General features: G+C 44.4%; 1 protein-coding gene across 1 annotated transcript; it reads left to right on the plus strand.

Annotated features, from left to right (window-relative positions):
* Positions 1–3,495: 3,495 nt before the first annotated feature.
* Positions 3,496–22,473, plus strand: LOC144770774 (isotocin receptor-like). Its single transcript, XM_078655531.1, has 2 exons — positions 3,496–4,411; positions 21,069–22,473. The coding sequence occupies exons 1-2, from the start codon at positions 3,496–3,498 to the stop codon at positions 21,260–21,262; spliced, it is 1,110 nt and encodes a 369-aa protein (XP_078511657.1). The 3' UTR covers positions 21,263–22,473.
* The last annotated feature ends 1,478 nt before the right edge of the window (positions 22,474–23,951 follow it).

Below are 23,951 nucleotides of genomic sequence, written 5' to 3' on the forward strand. Positions count from 1 at the left end.
GCTGATTCTCGCACTGCCACTGAATATGTTCTTTTCTTTCAAGGATATACCCCCATAGGGCCGAAAGGACAAGGGACCTTAGGAATACTATCTCCTAAGTCTTGTGCGAAAACATACCATAAAGTGAAGAAAAATTCCTGGTTTCAAATGGAACTGGCTGATTTTCAATTGTTTAACACCTCTGAGTACTTCCAATCCTTCCAAAGTCGAAATCTTACTGAAGATAAGCCGATACCTGTGTTAGTGGTTAATACGACAGCTAGTTTTTGTGTCCAGGCGACAGGGAAGATAATTTCCCCTTCAAGCTGAATACGACAAATAGTCCGTCTTTGATTTTGCGCCATAATGTCTATTTTGTTTGTGGGTCACAAGCTCACGTGTGACTCCCAAGGGGATGGTCAGGTACATGCTATCTTTTTTTCCTTCTTCCCCCTGTATATGTTGCCTGGTCTAACTATCACCAAACCCATCGATTGCAACGTAGAAGTCTATCCCTGTTCCGAGTCAAGAGGATTGTTGATACAAAAGATATAGCTCAGACTGACACGAATGCTCAGCAATATGGGGATGCTTTGAAGGGCCTACTACCTTATTGGCTTCCATGGCTAATAGTCTTCAAATTTGTCAGCTAACAAGAGTTGTTGAAGGGGTTATCAATACAACTGCGGGGATAATGACAAATATCACTGCTGAGCTCCAGGCTATGGGATTAGTCACTTTGCAGATAGGGATGGTGTTAGATGTCATCCTTGCAGATCGGGAAGGGACCTGTTGAGTCATTGGAAGCAGCTGTTGTGTTTACATACCTGATAATGCTCCCAATGTTTATTCGGCCATACAGAAATTACATAGGCTATCAGCTGAGATACACCAAGTAATGGGTACTTGGACTCTGTCGGTGTGGTTTTGGAATACGCTAACAACATGGGATTGGAAAATCCTCATCTTTTTGGTTGTGATTGCTAGTATTATTTTTACATGTTGCTTCTGTATACACTGTCTCCCAGCTTGTTGCACCTATTGTGTTAATGTTCTTACCACTAAGCAGAAAATATCAGTTCATGATACTAGTGCTGCGAATATGTTGCAAAAGGACATTGACGACATGATGCAGATCGATGAGGGTGTCTTTGAATACTGATTATGTAAGCACCAGCTCATAGTGATTTTTCTTATCCTTGCAACATGTTATACGTTTCTTGATAGTGGTGAGTTGTATCTCCGTGCACTCGCTCAATTCAAAAAATGTTTGTGGATTAAGGGCGGCGCAATCCTTGTCACACTGTGCCTAGCAGTGCCTTACGTAATTTAGAAGAATGTGTGATGTACAAATCACAAAGGACGCGTAAACGTTTCTTGATAGTAACATAAAATTGTTAGCTTCTGCTAAAAGGAGGGTCTGTTAGAATAAAAATGTTTTAACTGTCTTGTTTATATATTGTTCTGCGTAAGTTAGCATTTGCGGCACCATTTTATGTTTGGCTGCCATTTTGAGCCATGACTGACTAATCTCTCTCTCTCTGCGAGAAGCAGCTTTGGTAGTTTTCGTTTTTCAAAGGTTGGGCCTTGCTGTACTAATGGATCCACTGTTCTTATTAGCGCACACCTTTCCCACTAGATAGAGGCCTGATCCCACTAGTCCAGCGGTGGGCACAGGCAGGATGACCTTGGCATAAAGATAGTGTGTGCCCGGTCTCGGGATCAACACTTATCCTTCTGTACCTTCTTTGTGTACTATCCTCCCTCTGGAAATCTCCAGTCTGGGCGTGCTTTCATTGGTTCTGAATCGTAAACAATGTATCACCATGTTTGCTGATGTTAGTCCCTCGGCAGCAATCCACAGAGACTGGGCAGACTGGGCTCCGCTCGAGTGTATCTGAATAAATATACTTGGTTTGTATTCTCTTCTGTCTGACCGACTCCTCATTTGTATGGAAGGCTGAGAGGTGGTCGCGAGTGACCCCGGTGGCCCTAATCGGATCACTTCCTTCAGTGTATAACCTGGGATATTCAGTTTTAAACATCTTAGTAAAAATAGAGGCAAAAGGCGTAAAGATCCAACTATGGATATGTGGTCACGCCGGACTTGATCAGGCTCTCCGGGGTGGAGCACGGCTGCTACATGGACCCAGTTAGGCCTGCAGAACAGAGTACCTTAAATCCTGGCTTGCAGAGCATTGAGAGGACCAGCGTTGAAGATGCGTTGTGCAGCTGAAGAGATGTGTCGGTTTCAAAATGCGGCGAGGCTGTGATGCAAGGTCCTGCATCGTCGTTGAAGATCTTCTCGATGAGGGGTTTCGATGTGAATTCCAGTGTTGAAATGTATCATTACATTCATGCATATATGCAGTTTCACTCCAGAAAACTCCCTATTTTGAGGAAGAAATATTCCAAATAAAGTTTTCATATCTTTGACATTTAGAAAGTTTTCACGAGTTTTGTGGAAGCCAAATTTCACAACTTTGCACAGAACTACATAAGATATAAGGATTTTTCAGAACATAAGTGTGTGTTAGATGTGATTTTTCGCGGGTTTACGATGAACCCTGTCAAAGAAAGCAAAGTTTATGTTGTAGTATGTCATGATTTTAACATAGATACAAGACTGAAACAATATTAAAGAACGTGAATTTCGGAAATTAGACCTTGAATAAAATACACTTTGCTTGAAGGTGTTGTTCATAGATTGACATTTATAAAATAAAAGAAATTCGAACATACGTTGTCTCCAATGTCTCAGTAAAACGTAATAGAAAGTATTATTCTTATAAATATTTAATCAAAAGGAACGTACGTTCACGTAAACTTCGCCTGTAATGAAGTCATGGACCCAAGCACCAAGACGTGCATCTGCTCCTAGAGGCACGGATGGACAACATTGAAAGAACATCTTAAGGGAAAACCAGAGTGCAAGGTGAATTATAGGTAATGGGATTGAAGTGCCCATTCTAAGAAGACTAACCCCCAGCTCCCACCGAACGCGCACACATCAACATCTGTCACTGAGGAAGTGGCCACTTTTTTCCGGCTACAAACCATGATGGCAAATTGTGCTTTTTTTCACCCACGAGGACCGGTTCTGAAGCCCATTAAAAGAAGTCTGCCTGCGTCGATACCAAATGCGCTTCTCACATGTAGTTACAACCTTTTGAAAGCCCCAGTTCCATAAATGAAAGTAAGTAGAAAGCAGCTTCTTCCTAAAGGATAAAGACTTTCTACTCAGCCTGTCCTTTTTATTAGCTAAAGCAATCATAAGGTGTCAGTGATTCAGAAGTCATATAAGGCATCATTTGGAAGCTGGAGGGGACTTATCACAGGAGCGCGCGAGGGGGGACGAGAGCAGGCGGGAGGGGGAGAGAACCCATCTCAAGATGCAGGTCCGCGGACGTCAGGCTCATTCGAGCGTGAAGGCAGCTGCTCGAGGCGCAGGGAGACCCGCGCCAGGCTTCAGCCAGGAGCCGAAACTAAGACCCGCTCAAGTGTCCTCTCTCCGCTATGACGAATACATCGTTTGCCCGACAGGGCACCTCGGATGAGTCGGGGACTCTTTTCCAAAGCAGGCTCCTCAACTTCACAAATCGGTCCGAGCCGGCGGGGAGATCCGACCGGGACGAGCAGCTGGCCCGGGTGGAGATCGCCGTGCTGGGGGTGATTTTTCTGATAGCAGCGGCGGGAAACCTTATCCTCATCCTGGTGCTGTGGAGGAGGCGGAAGAAGTTATCCAGGATGTACGTGTTCATGCTGCACCTCAGCATCGCCGACCTGGTGGTGGCCTTCTTCCAAGTTCTGCCGCAGCTGATCTGGGACATCACGGATGTCTTCATAGGGCCGGATGTTGTCTGCAGGGCGATCAAGTACCTGCAACTGGTGGGCATGTTCGCCTCCACCTACATGATAGTGGTGATGACCGTCGACAGGTTCCAGGCCGTTTGCTACCCCATGGTGACTTTCCAGAAGAAGCGCGCGCTGTGGAACGCTGGCATCTGCGTCAGCTGGGCCATCTCCCTCGCGCTGAGCCTGCCCCAGGTGTTTATCTTCTCCAAGGTCGAGCTGGCCCCTGGCGTCTTCGAATGCTGGGCTGAGTTCATCGAGCCCTGGGGCTCCAAGGCGTACGTCACCTGGATTTTCTTCACCATTTTTTTCATCCCCACAGCCGTCCTCACCATATGTCAGGTCAAGATCTGCAAAGTCATCCAAATGAACATTTACGTGAAAAAGCACAACGAGTTTGAGATAACGGACCAGAAGCAGATTCTGCCCTCGAGGGCCAGCAGCATTAACTGCATTTCCAAAGCCATGATCAAGACCGTCAAAATGACCGTGGTGACAGTGGTCGCCTATGTCCTGTGCTGGGCACCTTTCTTCGTAGTGCAGCTGTGGACAGCTTGGCACCCCAGCAGTGTGACTGAAGGTAAGGTCAGTTTAGGGGGAAGAGGACGGACAGCCTACTGTAAAGCACAATTGTATTTGTCAATTAAGATAAATCTCTGAATTTCAATGACCCAATTGAGGTAATCTTCATTGTAGGCACAGTGGTTTATTTCGGTGCTATATATGTATGAAAGATTTAGCAAGTCAACCCCAGTTTACCCCTTAAGTGGCTCGCAGGTCTGGGCTTTTTCAAGGCTAGACATCTGTTTGACCAGATTTCTTGGTAGTCACAAATGTAGCTGATAGTACATAAATATATTTAAGCGAAAAAACTACAAAAATCTCTAGCTTCCCACAACCTGCCAGCCAGCCAACACCAAACGAAAGCTCTAAAAATATTTATAAAGGCATTTGTTTATGTGGTTGAATATAGATCTTTTTGCTGTCCAACAATATTCTGTGTTGAATTCTCTTATCCTGTCTTGTCACTCTTCACCTCTTTCTGTAGGCACAAGTTTAAAGCTAGGGGGCATGAGACAAATTAAGGACAGAGAGGTAAAGAGAATAGAACTGGCCCTATCCGGATAGGCTCCTAGTTCGTGGTTTGATTCTATTTTGACATTGTTATAGGGCAAGAACTGTATTCCGTTATTGTGAAAAAGGCAGATAAGCTCCAGATGTTTTGGGTCCCGGAAGTGTCAGTCAAGATAAAGAGGTATCCTCTTGTTAGGTATTTAATCCAGGGGAAAGCTCTCGATGGTGAGATATGCCCTCGTGTTTCAATCTTAGTCCGCGTGGTCGCTGCGATCAGATTCATATGTGGTCGTCTGTCACTTATTGCGCTCTCTGTAGTCTCTGAAGGTAAGGTTGTGGTAGCTTGCACCTTATCAAACCTTTTTGTTCTGTTTCATGCTTGCAACTATGTATGCACATATACATGCGTGCACACACACTCTATTCAATTGGGTTTTCCCAGAGTCCAGACTGCTCTTTAACAACAAATCATTATAATGTTCATTTGAGCACGACATTTGTATGCCTTATGACTTTTCCAGTGCAAACTTTAGAATAAGATCCGTTTACACAACGGTGTTAAACATTCATTTCAGCAGGAGGGTAGACTAAAGTCTGCAATCACAAAGTGATTGCAATGTCATAGCCCATAGTATGCTTTTAGTCAGTGGTTTACCTGGGCAAAAGTTGAAATTAAGAACTTTTTCGATTGTACTGCTATCCGCATAATAAATCATCATTACTTTATATAGAGTAAATATCCACCTGTTCCCTATACTGGGCTTCCACATAACATAAGCTGTGTATTTATTTCACTCCCTCAGAATCCTATGTGGGATAAGAGCCACAAGGCAGTGTGTGTTGCTCCATTGTCGGTGCAGGACAGGACATGGAGGGACTCAATGTGTGAAGTTCTAACTGGAGCAAGCTCACAGTCCTGAGCATGAAGTGCGCAGTCTAGTTAATCCCCAAATATAGTTCCTATCCGATCCCAGCTACAACAAAGTTCCTCCCGCTGGGATTTTGCCAGACTATGGGCAGGGTTCAGTATATCGCCTCTTTCCAAAGGTTATAGACACAACTACTATATGTGTGCCATGCCTGTTAATCATAGGACTACACTGGTGCAATTTTAGGATATGATAGGGGAATTAATATTTTGAGTAATGAGAATAACCAGACCTAACTTGATAAACGCTAAGAGTAACATTTGCATTTGTTTGGAAACACATCCATTCCTTATTGAGTCCCAGTGGCTCCACCACACAACATATATGGTAGAAAGAGCAGGACATCCCTGGCTCTGCGGGGTACCATAACACGGTTATTTAGGCTCACTTCATCTGGAACCCTGGAGCTTACTATTCTAGGTGCTTACTGACTAGCTGGGAGCAATGGGAAAAGTCATGAAGGAAGAGTAGCAGAGGCATGTAGGTCACATCAATGGAATACCTCTTCCTGTACTTCTTTAAGGGCATTAGCTTGTAGCTTGGGCTCCTGAAGACTACCAACTCAAGACATCTAGGCTCTTACCTACCAATTTGTCAGGACCTGGGACAGCACCAACTTATGACAAGAAGGTAATGACTCTCCCCAGGCCAACCCATACCCAACCATGGAGCTGCTAGCCTTAGTGGTGTCCTGCATTTGACTCACTTACTGTTCTCCATCAGTTTCTTGGCACTGTCACCTGACAGTCCAGTGCTAATCTGGTCCTCAGAGATGGTCACAGAGATCAGATCACCTGAAGTATTACCAGCCAGCAGCGTAGGATAGGCACTGTGACCACCTATCCTGCTTTTCAGTATTACCCTCCCTCAAGCTCTGTCCCATTCTAGGGGACTCCTGCCACTCCATGGCCCTGTTCAGAAAAAAACTCTTAATTTAGTAGCCATTTTCAGTTCATTCAGGCCCTCGTAATTCCAAACAATATTGAATTCCATGTTAAAGCACATTAGTAGAAAGCTCTGTCTGTCCACTATCTGCTAGCCTACGGGCACCAAAAGAATGCTCAAAAAACATTATTAAAGGGATTATTTTATGTGGTTGAATATAGATTTGTTTGTCTTGCAACAATGTTATATGTTGACTTCTCTCCTGCTGTCTCCTCTTTCTTTGGGTGCCTTTTTATAGCTAGGGGGCATAAGACAAAAGAAGGACAGAAACATGAAGAAAATGGAGGGGAAAGAGGGCTAGAGATTAGTTAGAAAGATAGGTGAGATGGAGACAGATACAAGGTAAAACGCAGTGAGATGAAGAGAGAGGTAGGGAGTGAAAGGTTGGGGTAGACATTTAAAGAAATGTGGTAACAAGCTATGTGTAGACAGTAGTGGTCGGTGGTGGGAGTAGCTGCCGGGCGGTGATGTGGGGAGGGGGAGGGGCAGGGTGGGGGGTAGTAATCTCTGGTTAACGAAGGATTACAGGTAAGTAAACATAAAAATAAATACAAAAAATTTGTTGCGTGTACTGCATCGTATTTGGGGATGCAGTGCGTGCAACAAAATTTGTTTTATTTATTTATATGCTTACTTACCTGTAATCCTCCATAACCCATAGATTACTACCCCCCACCCAGCCCCTCCCTCTCCCCACGTCACAACCCGGCAGGTACTCCCACCACTGACCGCTACTGTGTGTAGAGTCTAGGTAGTGAGAAAGTGGTAGGAAGAGGTGTGGCACAGCGGCCAGGGCAACTGACTTCTGAACCGGGGGTTCACGGTTCAATCGCCGGTGGCAGATGAGCCCAGCACCATGTGACTCTGGGCAATAGCTTGCTTAATCTTCCAGATGGCCCCCAGTGCCTTGACACCCTTGGGTAATTGTTTGCGCTTTACAAATATTGGACATTTTACATTTACATTAAAGGGTCAAAAAAGAAGCAGGGCAGAAAAAGAAATAATTAGAGCACTGAGGCCATAGGAATGGCAAAGAGAGGGGATATAGAGGCACCTAGAGATGACATATAGAAAGAGATAGTTGAGGTTGAGAGTGTGGCTTGAAATTGAGAAGGAGGGGCAGAGAGAGACAAAGGAGAGCGAGAGAGATACAAGAGGGAGAGGATGTAATGAGTAAAAGAAGACATACAAGCAGAAAAATGCAGTATGAAAGATGTACAGCAGTGAGAGAGGTAAGGTAGATGAAACAATGGTAGAAAGATGGGGAGAGTTAAATTACAACACATATGGGGCCAGATGTAGGTCGTCCAATACCGGTCGGTAACGGCCGAAATTTCCTGAATTTCGGCCGTTACCGACCGGTATTTGGCTTTTGAGATGTAGGTGGCATGATTCCTGGATTCGGTATTTTACCGAATCGGTAATTTAAGGAATCAGTAAATAACCGAATTCTTAACATACCGATTCGGTAAATTACCGAATCCGTAATGTAGGGAGCACTCAAGTTAGTGCATTCCTGAGTTAAGGATTCGTTATTTACCACCAACTACAAGTTGGTGGTAAATATCGAAAACCTTTGAAAAAGCAATTATTTTGCATTTACAACAGTGCGATGTGGCAGACATACATGCCCTTAGGGCATGTATATGTGCCACATGTGCACCCATGCACTATTCAGGGGTGCAACAGGGTATCAATGTGACACCCTGCCACCCTTGAAAATGTTCCCCCTATTACCGATTTGGTATTTACCGAATCGGTAATACTGAATGGCTTCCCATTCATTCCTTCCAGGCCCATAGGAATGAATGGGAATTACCGAATCGGTAAATACCGATTATTAATTATCGAATCCTACCGATTCGGTAAAATTGACCAAATAATTATCTACATCCCATTTACCTATTCTTAAATACCGAATCGGTAAAATTCGGTATTTAAGAATAGGTAAATTGAGATTACCTACATATGGCCCATGGTGAGGTAAATTGAGAAGTTAGGTAGAGAGTGGCAGATGGATTAGAAAGGTGAGTTATGGGGAGATATGTCAAGTCAAGTCAATTTATTGTATAAAATTATAAAAAATTATTACAAAAGTACATTTAGGTTATCGTAAAACATTAAAACACATGTGTGAATGTTGACTATTAAATCCGTTAGCAGTATGAAATAAAAGACATATAGTTCAATTTGAGGCTAAAAATCCCTGTTCTGCTTGCTGTAGGAGAGATTGTACTTTGATCATATATTTAACCCCCCAGCAAGCCAACATCGGAGATGACCCGTCTAGCCATCGTATTACTGCTTGCCTACATGTCCGAATGTTCAGTTCATTGAAAATGTTTTTTAAAAGCCGTCTTCTCAAATCGTTAAGCGCCGGGCAGACACATAAAAGGTGAGTTAATGTTTCATTTGGGTATCCACATAGACGACAGTGAGGGTCAGTGTGAGAGTCTTTCCAGGATGGTAACAGATCCTTTGAAAACTGTATTCCTAAACGGTGTTTTATATATCTTTGTTTTAGGAACAAGTTGAAATGACTTTCCAGATAAGACTGTGGCTTTATCCCGGAATATGTATTTATCACGGTCCACCCGTGTCGTCGTTTTCCTATGGTTGCTTTATCTTCCAGGTATGATTCCCATTTGACTGCGTTATTTACAATTTTGTCAAAGGTGTGTCTATCTGGCATCAGATCCCAAGTTTCTTCAATTCCTATACAGTTCAAGGATTGGGACAGGAATTCTCCCCAACTATTTGGCTCGTGCTGTTTCTGCTGGGTATAGATTTCTTTCCAGCACAGGTTGTCCAATGAGCCTTCTTCTGACATGCGTATTTTGTGGCATAATTTCACAAAGGTTCCCATACTGCGGAACTTCTGATTCAGAAGTCCAAACTCAAGACGAACTTGCGCCGGTGCTGACGATTTTGGGAGGTTTAAGGCTGCCTTGTATATCTTAGTTTGTAAGCTATTTAACAGTCCAGCTTCTTTGCCACACCAGGTGACCAATGCATGTGACAAAGTGGGTAGGGTTTGTGCTTGTATCACTTTCAGCAGGTGTGTATAATTCGGGCAACTTAGCTTTTTTTGTAGTTGCCGGTATGCATATATCAGAGACTGTGCTTTGGCTTTTAGGTCTGTTTTGTGTTCTTTGTTCGTTTGGCCTCTCCCCAGTTTCAGACCTAGGTATTTGTATGAAGCTTCCTCCTTTATTGGGGTGCTCTTTGCGTACCATTTGAATGTTGGCTTTTTCGGGTCAACGATACGTACCACTTTGGTTTTGTCTTTATTCAGTTCCAGACATTCATGTTCCAAATAAATTACCAATTTATTGATCATCCTCTGCAGGCCTATTGGCGTTTGACTCAAGATGACAATGTCATCCGCGTATTGCAAGAGGGGGATTGGGATTTTTGACAGGTAGGGCGGGTGGCCTTCTCCGGCATCCATGTGATTGACGATGTCTGCCATGTATAGGTTAAATAAGCTTGGGGCCAGTACACAGCCTTGTTTTAGGCACTGTTGAGTTCTAATTTCGGCCGTTACGCTGCTACCGCCTCCCAATTTAACTTGGGCCCAAGTGTTACTATACAAACCTATAATAGACTCCAGTAGCTTGTTCGGGAGGCCCCATGATCTCAGTTTTTCCCAGAGTCGGGATCTATTCACCCTGTCAAAAGCTGCTCGCAAGTCTACAAAACAAGCGTACAGTCGTGTCTTCCTTTTTACTGCTTTTTCCTTTAAGAGAGTTATGGTTGTCAGGTTTGTTAGTGTGCCGGTCCTTGGCCGGAAACCTGTTTGGAATGTTGGTATTATGTTCGTTTCATCCATCCAGTCCTGAAGGCGTGATAATAAACATGACCCGTATAGTTTTGCCTCCACATCCATCAGTGAAATCAGCCTGTAGTTCCCCGGCTCATTGTAATCACCTTGTTTGAAAATGGGGTGTATTATGCTCCTGTTCCAGGATCTTGGAAGTTTGTTCTGGTTGTAGATTGAATTAAAGAGTGGAGTTAAATAATCTGCCCAGAAATCAGGTGAAAGTTTGAACAAAGAGTTTGGAAGCCCATTAGGACCCGCTGCACCCTCTTTTTTCAGGCGATTTATTATTGCTTTGAGCTGGTCTGTTGTTACTACAGTTTCAGCCATTATGTCTATTGATCTTTCTTCTTTATTTGCGGTTCTCTTTTCCGATTTCCCTACAATTTCACAACCCCAAGTTGGTGTCGGGGATTCTTCCGGTCGGCTGTTCCCTGTTCCTAAAATGTTTCGCGCATGTTCGCAGTTTCTGGGGCATAGTTTGCACTCTGATGTACAAGGCCAGTTTTGTCCATCCATCATGTCAGTAAACATATTTTTGACATGCTCGATCCACTTACTTTCCCTAATGCCTGCTTCCTGTCTTGGGATATTACCCTTTGTCAGCTTGTTAATGATACCCCAGAATGTTCGTGCATTTTTGTGTTTCCCCGCATTTAGTAATTTTGACCACAATGCATCTTGATATGATGTTTTTGCGCTACTCAGCATAATCTTATATCTTTTCCGCATGGCGTTCAATTTTGACTTATCTGATTTTATTCCGCTTTTTAGGTTTCGCCTGGGGCCGGAGCTCCTAGCTCCGCCCAGGAGAAATCTTTTGTTTTGCAGTATGGGGGACTTGAATCCGCCCCTTCTTCCATTGGCTAGCTCCATAAATGGAGGCTAGCCATTTTTTCTCATCCCACCCCTTCCCCTACGTCATACGGCGGTGGTTTATTTTTTTTTTGTGTTTAGGTTTGTTTGGGCATTTCTTTGAAGATGGCGCCCGGTGGAGGGTGATTTCAGCCCCTGATGCAACACAAATAAGAGCTCCTCAGCTCGCGGGAGCCGCTAAGCGCTTTTCTTAAACCTATCCCGCCCCCCCTCCCGCTGTCCGTGTCTCCGGCCGGTGAAAACCTCACGCATGTTCTTTCTGTGCCCAGCTATCGTTGGCTCCATACGTCTTGTGGCAGCTTTAGTTATCCACTGCTGTTCTTCCTGGTCTTTTTGCGGCTCGGAGTGTGCACTGACTCGGCATTTCCGCTGTGCCCGCCGCCTTTTCCATGGCTTCAAAGAGGCCGTCGGACTGGGAGCAGAGGTGAGCACTCTCACTCTCCTTCCTACCGGCAGAAACAAGAAGCTCTCTTCTCGGGTGACAAAGGCCGGACTTTCAAAAGCGCCCGTGGAAAGCAGGGCAGGAAGCGATACCTCTGGTGAGGCACGCTCGACCGTGCAATCCGATGCCACGGGCTCCCCGGCTTTTACCGCACACCAAACAAAGTGTATTGTTTATTCGTCAACACAACGGCTACTAGAGGCTGGACCCCGCCTGCCTTCCCATACTCCGCAGCTGAATTACCAAGCCTGATGGTTATAAACTCGCAAACAGGGCAGGGAGCGAGTCAACATCGGAGGCTGGCCATAACTCTTTATGCTGAATTACCAAATCATGAAAAGGTTTCCTCCTTCTCATAGGCATCTGATATCTTTTTTAAGAGGGGATTTTCTGTGCTTTGTTAAGGGTTGTTTTTTCACATTGGGTAAACTCATATTTCAGCCATCAAAGATGGGCTTAAAAGGCACATTTAAGGGATATTACTTCCCGCTGTCCGTGTGCCCGTCCCCCCTCCCGCTGTCGTGAGCCCGTCCCCCCTCCCGCTGTCCGTCCCTCCCCCCTCCCACTGTCAGGTGATTCAGTTCACAAGTTTTTCTATGCAAGTCCCTGCGCCCCCTCAGCCCCCGACACAATTCTACTTGGATCATTTCTACAGCGCTGGCTGATCCGGAGTCAGTCACTCTGTCTCCAGCGCTGCGATCGTTTCCAGTCTCCTCTCTTCCATCTCCCATCTCAGCCCTCTTTACCCCCGCCCCCTTGCACCCTCCTTTTCTCCCATGGAATCTCGTAGCTTCATCTTGGCAGGCTGCCCCACCTTCACCTCATTTGTTTTGCCTGCACTTTCAGCTTTTAAGTGTTGTGTGAGACACGGCTGCTTGCACAGACCTGGGTGAGGGATTGGTCTACAGCACTTGGCGAGGAGCTGTGTATGGAGACGTTGGTGTCCTGATGAGCAGGGTGGTAGTGCTGTGTGCAGGAGTAATGCTGCAGGGAGGAATGTGGTGCTGTGTGAAGCAAATTTTTTGTTATAATTTCGGTGGGTTCTGCTGGGTGGAAAACAGTAATGCTGAGGTGAGCACATCCCAGTGCTGTGAGGAGCAGTGATGCTGTTTTGAGGAGAGTGGATAGTGCTGTGTGTAACAGTTATTGTACAGGGAGCACATTGCACCATTGCTGAGCTGGGAGCGCACCGCTCAGTTCTTCCGTAAGTACGGTGTGTAGTGTCCTGTTGAGCCTTCATGCTGTAGTTCCAAAAGTACATGCTGATGTACAGCACTGCAAGTGGATACGGCAATGCCTGACGAGATCATCCCATATTATCAAGCAGTATGCTTTCTGGAGGGAGCCTTATTGGGCAAACTGAAATCAAGATGATCGTCAAATGAAGCTTGATCCAAGTCTGTTACTGCCAAGGAGGTCTGTGATGAGAGGGCACAGCATGCAGCCTGCCCAAACAAGGTTTTGTAGTTCACTGCACACAGCCAGAACATGCTAGGATTGCATGGTAAGATCTCTGCCTATTGTAGAAAGAGTTTACTGTGAGATCACTGTCTGCTGTCAGAACATACTAAAATTGCAGATGTAAGGCCCAAACATGTCAGCCCAAGATTCTGTAGTTAGTTTTCTGTGTGCACCCAGAACTTGCAAGGACTGTATGGTTTGGTGGCTGCATGCCGCAAAAATGTGTGAAGATCGCGCTGGCATGGTCCAACAATACGGCCGACTCTCACAAGAACTTAGTGGTGAGGTTACTGGATTCAGATACAGCATTCCAGTATTGAAGAGCGAGGTTGCTGCAAGCAGCTGTGACAGGTGATGTCTGTTGAGGCGAAGTCCATACACACAAGCGGCCCACACTAGGATTGTATTGGTGGGTTAGTGAATGCAGTCAGCCTACACAAGAAGTGGTTGGAGAAGGAGGGCCCTATATGCATCCAGGACCTGTGAAGGTGGCAGAGGTGAGGTCACAGCCACCCTCTGACAGATTCTGATTCGGCATCCTCATGAAGTCAGAGTACCTCAATGTTGCATGATAAGGTAATTATGCTGCCAGAACACACGAAGCTTGATTAGATGAGGGCGTTGCATGTAGTCAAAATCATGGCAGAGCTGTACTGTGACATGCTGTTGGTGGATGCAAACTGAATATGTATTGCTTTGTGGCTATTTCTGTGCTTGCAAGTAGATGCCTGCACATGCAGTGACTTGATGTTGGTGCTTGTTTAAAGAGAGATGACCCCTCTCACTGCTTGGATGAGTTAGAGTGAGGGATGCGACTAGAGGGCTTCTCACACACACCCTTGTCCAATCTCATTCATCTCTCTTCCTTGGTTTTCTGTCTTTATTTTTGGTCCCTTGTTTTTGTAGTTGCTTTCCTAAAACGGATCCTTTTAGGTTTGTGTGTTGTGTCGCACATTGCCTAGTTAACTTTGCAAAAGTCGTTATCTCTTTATATTAAAGTGTGCTGAGTTTGGAGGACTTGGCGACAGGGGATGTGTGTGGATCTCTGTAGAAAAACTGCTAAGTCGTGCACCATTCTGTGATGAGCCTCTCTACCGTTTTTATTATCCATTCCATGTGGGATCCCAGACGTGGTTCCTAGGGTTATTTAAAATAAGGTTTTGATGTTCTTCATGTGATAAGCCCGTTGTAAGACGCAGTCTCAAACATTTAAAACACTGCCAAAAGTTAAGCCTGTTTTGAATTATATGCATTTTTTCTTTACATTTTTGCACTTTTTTTTTTGGACCCTTTTTTGCTCAGTTTCCAAGTACTTAGAAATTACTTTTTTAAGAGGTTATCTGTAATGACATGGCTGGTACTCCTCGACTACATACTCCTCTTTGCTTCAAAAGCTGCTAGTGGATGTCTAGCTTGTGCCCCGCCTGGAGAGTTGCCCGAGTGTGAAGGTGAGGTGGTGGCGCTAAGAAAAGGTTCCTGAAATGGCTCTATGTACACACGATGTATGTGTCTGCTGGCACTTTGGAGTTAGGAGTGCAGTTGTTCCTTTTAGGTGTGCATATCAGACACGTAGGTTGCAGTTGATGTTTGTCCTGTACCGTGTATCTTTGTGACGGCACACAGCAGAGGTGTGCCAGTGCAGATGATGGGCATCCGCCCCCTAGTTCCCCTTTCACTGGCTGTGCTTGCTCCCCTGCAACCTGGCTGTGCTTGCTTTCCTGCCACCTGGCTGTGCTTGCTTTCCTGCCCCCTCGCTGTGCTTGCTTCCCTGCCCCCTCGCTGCGCTTGCTTCCCTGCCCCCTCGCTGCGCTTGCTTCCCTGCCCCCTCGCTGTGCTTGCTTCCCTGCCCCCTCGCTGTGCTTGCTTCCCTGCCCCCTCGCTGTGCTTGCTTCCCTGCCCCCTCGCTGTGCCTGCTCTCCTGAGTGTGTGTGTGGCTCTGGGTCGGTGTGTGTGGCTCTGGGTGGGTGTCTGTGGCTCTGGGTGTGTGTGTGTGTGGCTCTGGGTGTGTGTGTGTGTGGCTCTGGGTGTGTGTGTGTGGCTCTGGGTGTGTGTGTGTGGCTCTGTGTGTGTGTGTGTGGCTCTGGGTGTGTGTCTCTGGGTGTGTGGGTGTGTGTGTGTGTGTGTGTGTGGCTCTGGGTGGGTGTGTGTGTGTGTGGCTCTGGGTGGGTGTGTGTGTGTGGCTCTGGGTGGGTGTGTGTGTGTGGCTCTGGGTGTGTGTGTGTGTGTGTGGCTGGCTCTGGGTGTGTGTGTGTGGCTCTGTGTGTGTGTGTGTGGTAGTAATTGCTGTCTGCTGAGGTCTCACATTTGCGAGAGATTAAGCTAATGGCAATGTAAATGACAATGCCATTTATTTATGGTTTATCAAAACCAACACATAAATACAAATTTTGTCATTTACAATGCCAATAGCTCTAACTTTTCCAAAGGTGAAACCATTGCATTGTAAATGCTTGTTATCATTAGTACCTGCTTCCGGACTTCTCGTGCGATTTTCCTTTTTTCCTCTCTCAAGGTAATGTTATACCATGGTTTTTTCTCGGTATTAATTCTTCTCACATTCTGATTTGTTGTTGGGGGGTTTCTTGTAATGGCTTCACATAGATATTCCCATATTCTTATCGGGTTTTCATTTTCATCCGGTGTTAGTCTGAGCAGTTCATTTTTTAATTTATCCATTGTTGGTTTTATATCCTTCCCTCCCCATTTCAGTTTACGTAAATTGAATTTTTCGGTGTACTGAATGGCGGTCCTTTGTTTTTCCGTCTTGTTGACCAACATTTTTATTTTGGTGATTAGTGGGAGATGATCGCTTTCCACATGTTGCCCCACCGAAAATGAGCTCACCATCGGTGTTAATTTGTTCCTCATTATTGTGAAGTCTATTGTTGACTTCCGGTTGCCGCTTACAAATGTAACAGGTATGCCACTATCCCCATTATCTTTCTTATTCAGGATAGAAAGGCCCAGTTCTCCAAGAGCTTGAGTTATTTTGGCGTCTATTATTAGATTACTATTGAAATCCCCTGAGATAATCATTTAATGCGACTCATGAGTGCTTAGCAATGCCCTGATCAAGGTTATTAATGTTATCAGTTTATCGTTTTTCTCTTTCTTTTCCGGGTGTATGTAAACGTTAAGCACTAATAAGTTGCCAGTGCATCCACCTGAGTCCAACTTCTCCGTAAGTTTTATTGCTTGAGTCCAGTTTACCCCGGTATCTACTACTTCCACTTGCCATCTGAGTTGCTGGGCGATGTACATTGATAAACCTCCTCTCGGATGTCCAAATTTTGAGTGTTTTTCTGCGAGGACATGAAACTCAACATAACCCGGGATAGAATTTTGGCACAAGTTCCAGGTTTCTTGTAACAATATTAAATCATGTGGAACTGTGACAGAGAGAAGGGAGACCTAGAACACCTGCTAGTCAACTGCCCCAAGATCAGGGGATTCTGGGATAGAATTGGGATACTTATCAAAGAGATCACTGGAGTAGCTATACACATAGATTTCCCGAGCCTAGCCCTAGGTTTCACATCCCCGACCATCACAACAAAAGAGGAACGTGACCTCATCGACCTACTGCTGACGGCTGCAGTCAAAATAGTCCTAAGTAACTGGAAGGACACCTCAAAGGCTGCACCCAAGGCATGGCTAAACTGGGTCACGTTCCTAAGGGGGGCAGACAACATCACAGCGAAACACACGCCGAAAACTCACAGGCAGGCGAACATGTGGGAACCCCTTGACCTCTACCTATCCTCGCAGAAACCCCCATAGGCAAGACTACCGACCACCGCAGAAGGTCGCACCCTGCAGATCCATGCGCCAACGAAAAGAAACTAATAAGCAAGGCTCCTCCACCCTTTCTTTCTCAACTTCTATCCACTATCCCCCCTTTCGTCCGGGGCGTGGGCCTAGGACACCAATTGTGCCTCGCTGAAGGGGTAACAGGAGACGACTACCAGATGGACATGGAAACTGAACTTTGAACCTGACACTTGAACAAGCCATGGAACAACTTGGTCAACACCCTCCTCCCCCCTTTTCTCCTACCCCCCGGGCGCCCTTCTCTTTTTCTTCCTTTTGCCCTTTTCTCTTCTCCTCTCTTCCCTCCACTCATGTATACTCCGTGCTCCATGTAAATATATATTTTTTCTTACATACAATAAAAAATTACAGAAATCAAAATCATGTTGTTTCAGGAATTTTGCGGTTTCGTGGTCGTGTCCCATACTATTAAAACCGTGAACATTCCAGGAGCATAGATTTATCATGTGTGGGTTTGAGGCAATGGGTTCCATCTGGTTACCAACTGTTATCTGTGGTTGTATTTTTCTTTCCTCTTTTAGATGCCTGCACTTGCTAGGGACATTTATTGCTCAGAACCGATGCCACCCAGGACCAGTCAGCAGTCTTTTCCTGTGCTCCTCCTCGCACCACTGCGTTTTCATGACTCTTTATATTTTGTAATATTTTTTGCGGCGTTACTGAACATGCTCCCTTCAGGCAAGATTTTTGGGTACTCCCCTCTTCCATTTTCTTTTTACCTATAGTTATACATTTCAACAGTGGGAATGGATATTTTTCCCTTTCTTCCCGCCTTAATTCTATGCCCCAAGCTTCAAAAGAAATACTTGTCGCAAGTATTCTATCAACTATGTCCTTAGACGACCAGGTAGTTAATGACTCTTCTACCTCTGATTTAATTTTTGAACGTTTAAATTCTACAGACAGAAGATCTTTGGATGCTATGTCATCTAGTTCTGGGATTTCTCTTAGCAGCCGCATTATATTACCTCTATTCAAGAAGTCTTGTCCCCCTGTTATCTGGTATTTGGGTATGAATGCCAGTTTGTTATTTGATTCTGATTGTATTTGAGAATTCAATTTTGCCTTTATTTCTTCTTCCCATTTTATATCTTGTGTTGATACACCGTTTACAATTGTTCTTCTCCCTTGGCTCAAAGTTTTTATTATTATTTCTTCTTTTGAATCGTGTATTCTTTTATGGGGAGATATGAGGTAGAAGAACGAGAGGAAGAAAGATGAGGTAGAGAGTGGTGGTAGAGAGATGTAAGCTACAGAGAAATAGAGAAAGGGATATGTAAGTGAAGGGAAATAAGATTGAGGGAGAGAGGTGAAGAGGATGGAAGAGGAATGTGATATACAAACAGAGCAGGGAGGTGCTCAGAGAGTAATGAGCCAGAGAGAGTGGAGGTAGCGAGGGGAGTAGAGGGGAAGATATCAAGAGATTGGCATAGAGAAGTACAGAAAGGGATGAGGTAGAAAGATGTGAGATAGTAAAATGTGTATTGAGAGGGGTGAGGCAGACACATGTGAGGTAAACAGGGTTGGTTGAGTACGAAAGAGAAGCGGCAGTTACACAAATATGGAAAGACAGAGAGAGGGAGAAGTCAAGAGATTGCAGTGAAGTACAAAAGGAGGGACGAGTTAAGGATAAATACATGAAATATATGTTTTAAACGTAACTATGAGTAACTGTCGGAAAGTATTGAGGTTAATGCTGGGCAGTCCAGACATGCACACGTAGCTTCTATGAAGTATACATGTCTAGCTATTACATTAGAAGGAATCTGTATTTTTGCACCCTGTTAATAAAGCAGGATCACTTTACCAAGGGATTTCTTAGAAGGGGGGTCTCCTAGGCAATTGCACACTTTGCTCATGTCTCAATGGCTCTGCCTTCAATTGGGGTGCACCACAAAGGTAGCTGTCCATCTCCCTCTCTAGAGGCAGCTGAGCCCTCCAGCTCTCTAAGAAACAGAGGTTGAAGTGAATGAGACCTATTGGGGACACAGTTCCCAAACTTTTTTTAATTTTACCAAAACAATTCCCCTATTTTTTGTTTGAAATCCTTAGACGTTTAAAGGCATGGGCAAAATGGGCTCTAGCCCAGGGCCCCAGCCTTTCAGGGGGTGGGGGGGAGGGGTTGATAGAGCTAGCTCTGTTCTGCAGATAACCTTGCCTTGATGACCTCAAATAATTCTTAAACAGATAGCTTTAAATATCGTTTTCCATTCATTTATTTTTAATGTAGGTGATGTGTGGTAGTCTGTAAACAGACTTTTTGCAGAGAAATATAATATTTATGTTTCATGCAAAAGCCATACAAAAAATTACATTTCGATAAAAAACCTCAATCTCACATATGTGAAATGGGAGGGGTCACATACATTATTTGTAATATTATTAGTGAGCTGCTGCTGTGTTATAATATGAAACAGACGTCACTATTCATGAATATTAGATGTAAACACATTTAGAATTTAGACCTGTGTGCCTGTGTTTTGCCAGTGCAGTGACCTGGTCAAACAGGGCATGAAAGAGCTGAAACTGGAACATACATTTCAAAGGCGTTCTGAACAGGGACCCCAAAATACATTTGGCTCAGAGCCCCCAAAATCCTTAAGATGTACCTGTTAAAAACAACAGTTTCTGAACGGTTATTGCTGACCTTGAATTAACTCAGGCTGAAAGGGGAGGGGGTCTCCTGTACTGTGAAACAAGAGATGGGTCAGACAGGTGATGAAGAAACATACCTCTCCAGAGTGCTTGCTACCTGAAAGCAATACAAATGTGTGCAATTGGTAATCAACAATTCTAAAGGATGCTTGTAGCCAGTAAAGTTTATAATTGTTGCAATGAATTCAATCTTCATTGTGTCAAAGCGGTGTTCTTTTTAGAGGTACTGTAAGGGCATTGCCAGTGTTGGAATGCATAATTTTATGGACAGATAGAAACAAAGTTTTCACTAGGTACATTCTGTTTGGGTATAACTAAAAATGTACTTTTATTAAAACACTAAGCACGTAATCACTAAAACCATTTTGCACATTTTGTGACAGCCTCTCTCATACTGTTTGTGTTCCTATTCCTGTTTAATTCATTTCAGTTTTTAGGTAGCGTCAAACATGTTGCCTCGTCACTACTTCAAATAGGTTTGATATACTCACCTGGAAAACATAAGGTAAACAATTACTAAGTAGACGATGTATGAAAAGACAATGGATTTCAGACTAACCATGATTCCTGAAAAAAACTCGATTGGCACTCGGGAAGTTAATAGTTCCATATTACTTTAATTACTTATATACAATTGTTTTTCCTTAATACTAGAATTACCAAATTATAAATGCAAATTTTCAAAATGACAAGAGATAGCAATCACTGCAATGTTTTTATGAGTAGTCATAACAGAGTTTTTGCAAAAAAATAGTGTTAGCAGCGTTCATGCCGAAAGGCTATCATGTTTATTAAAACTCATGTCTTTAAATTATGTCCCTGAGCTCTTGCGAATTTGCCAAGTTCATAAGAAAGAATCCAGACTTCTGTTGCTGGGACTTTTAGATCGTGAAAGCATTGCTAAAACATGCACATGCCTTGCTGGGCTATTTTAAACATGCTGGGGACAGTTGGTTACCTCCCCCTACTGAAATTAAGTCTCAATCACATTGCATTACACAAGAACGACATCCGATCCACCCCTTAATTAAAAGTTGTCTCAACAATGCATGCCTCAAGCCTCCTTTCACAACAAAACGTAGAATTGCGCCTCCAGCAAATCGCAGCAAATTACACTGTGCTGGAGCCTTTGTTTCGAGAAAGCGCGCCTCTTCCTGGAAGCGAGTACTTTTGTCCTCAGCAGCTTGTGTTTGTCTCTTTTCAGGAGCCGTCTTCACCATCTTTATGCTGCTGGGCAACTTGAACAGCTGCGCCAACCCCTGGATATACATGTACTTTTGTGGCCATATCCCGTACTGTGTAAGGCAGCTTGAACACCTTTCAGCCCAGGAGGAGTCGGCCGCCACAGCAAGCATTAACTTGGGAGATCGGGAGCCTGAAGACGTCACTTCCGTCTAAGCTGGCACCTCGTGTCCTGCTATGGTACCTCCCGGGCCTGGGAATGTGCATGGCTGGCTTGCCCTTCAAGACTCTTTTTTTAAAAACACGTATGGGGTTCAGTTATTGGAAAAAAGAATATTCTGAGAACCGTTCCTTGATTTTGAGGTTCGCTTCAGGACAATAATTGACAAAGTGCTGCTGAGCAGTAATAGTTACCAGGGTATTCGTTTTGCTGCAGCAAACGTTTGTATCTTGCAATCCGTGCAAAGGTGGGCTGGTGCAGGGAAGTAACCAGGGACAGTTTACAGACTGACAATGGCCCAGACTCTCGAGTTTAGCGTGGCCAGTGCCAACATGTGTCGTATTGATACAGTTCATATTTTACTGTCCTTCTGCCCATGTTTGCAAAGTTCATTCTCTGAAACCCTGGCACTTTTCGTGCTTAACACACCGTGGCTTGGAAAAACACCTGCCTGTAATTTTGTTCAAACAATAAACCCCCGACAGTCAAATCTGCTGTAAAGGCATCTCCCCTTCCGGCTTCCATGTTACTTGTGACTGAGCTCACCATCAAAGTAAATGTTACAGGGCTGTTCAAACACAGACTGGGCATGTCTGAATTCGGTGCACACAGGAACTGAGCTGAATATATGGACATGCATGGATGCGAAAAACAGTGCAATAAGTGGCGAATGGGCACTGGCGTGCAAGGATATATGTACCCTATCGGTAACCATCTTTGGCAACAAAATCATATCCACTGTATAATCGTGTGAATGATTCACGCCTGCCACTTCGACAGCCTTTGCAGAAGCACAACACGTCTGTTACTTCAGCCAGCGAAAAGGCAGACCCAGCTAATTGACTATTCTGCCTCCATCCCTAGCCATCTTGACGTGATAGAACTCTTGGTAGCGGCCACCCCAGCGTGCTTGCTTTATCGTAGTCGAGCTGTGCCACTGTGAGGGTTGTGGATCTGATGGGGTGCCCGGTGCCCCCTGGTCTATTATAGCTGTATTAACATTATTCTTCGCACTAGAATGTATTGAGTCTCTAAGACATACAGTGATAGTTGTGACATAGTGTATGTTTTGTAAAAGTCAACTTCAGCGTTTATCAATGTCTTCCAAACAGGTCATTGGGAAAGTTGTGCGGAGAAATATTTCGTAGTTTCCTTTCTAAACCATTGTAAAGTTTGTAATTTAAAGTAAAAAAAATGACTGGCTGAATCCCTCCTTATCTGTGAAGATGTGTCGCTAAACATAAAAGACGTATTAATACTTCTGAAAGCTCGGATGCAGGGATTTTTGAAGAGCCCGGCAAAATGGCACTTTGCCATATGGGCCCTCCAACGCTCATAGCCACATTTCAATTGTTAAGGGCTTTGTTTGCAATCTTGCACCAGGGGCAGCAGATACATGTAAACAGTGGTGAGGCAGGTAGGGGGCGAGGTGGGGGCAGGGGGCAGCGCAGGGAGGGGGAGAGCGCAGGTTTAAAAATAATAAAAACAAAACTTACCTGATGCTGCTTCTGCTGCCTTGCGCCTCAGTTCTCTGATGCTTCCTGGGTCCCAGCAGTCCCTGGGCCAGGATCAAAGACTTCCTGTGTAATCCCCAGGCTGCTTTCAAGCATGAGAACAGTGTGGGGATTGGCCTGAGCGGGCTGCTTTGACGCTCCGCTCAGGACAGAGAGTCTGTGCTGTTTCTCCAGCCTGGCTGTTCAATTCAGCCAGGTTGACGAAACCTAAGGGTGCATATGTGTTTTGCCTGCCTGGGACGCCCGGCCAAACACACATGCGCACTTACAGTGCAGGAACCAGCTCTCTTCCTCCCTCCAATGGCCCCAGCGCCGCCCCTCCTCGCACACGCTGGCTGAACCAGCAGGTGAAAAATAAAACAGTAAAATATCGTTTTTTTTTCTCACTTGCTGGCTCTCAGCCAGTGGGGTGACGCTGCTTGCATCCTCGTGTGGTCTGTTGTGATGACATTTTAAGGCCCCTGCTTATAATGGCCTTAATGTACCACCAGACAATATATTGAGGATATGCAATGTTAAGTTTGATGTGAAGGGAAGTCTGCTTTTGGGATTGTATTACAAGACCTGAGACACATATCATGCTTTCTTAACTTGCTACTTTCAGTATAGCAGCAAACAAATCAAACTAATATACACTTATCAGCAATCCCTGGGTCACAAACTCCAGGTTGAAGAGCAGTGAAATCATTTGTCAATAGTATGGATAGGTGTAACCTGCGTAATTTGCTGTGGCATATTTCTGTGAAATGACAGAAAAATTATGTGAAATTACACAAAATTACACAAGAAGCCTAACCCATCATTAAGCCCTACTTTTTTTTAGTGCTTAATAAACCTGTGCAATAATAGGCTCCAAAATAATTTCAAATGGTCATTTAAGTCAGAGCTGAGCCCACCTTTCCACGCTAAGTCTTTCTCCTCCTGTGATGGACTTTTGATTTGTGTACTGGGAGTCAAGGAGCAAAATAGACTTTTAAAATAGTTTAAGATCAGTCAATCATTAGAGTTGTATTGTCATTTAAAAATATTCCCGTTAAGAGATTAGTAAAGATCTTTATGTATTTTTGATCTTTATTCAGTTAGTCTATCAATCAATTAAGTTTACAGAAATCTCATCAAAAAGAAATGATGGTTAGAATAAGTCATCATCAACATTCAAAGTATTTACGTG

Source organism: Lissotriton helveticus, chromosome 1_1, assembly GCF_964261635.1.
Source record: "Lissotriton helveticus chromosome 1_1, aLisHel1.1, whole genome shotgun sequence".
Lineage (NCBI taxonomy): Eukaryota > Metazoa > Chordata > Amphibia > Caudata > Salamandridae > Lissotriton > Lissotriton helveticus.

Excerpts from the sequence above, each read along its gene's own strand:
- LOC144770774 (XM_078655531.1), top strand. The coding sequence starts at position 3,496 with ATGACGAATACATCGTTTGCCCGACAGGGCACCTCGGATGAGTCGGGG. Across the intron at positions 4,412-21,068 it reads CCCCAGCAGTGTGACTGAAG|GAGCCGTCTTCACCATCTTT; the intron begins GTAAGGTCAGTT and ends GTCTCTTTTCAG.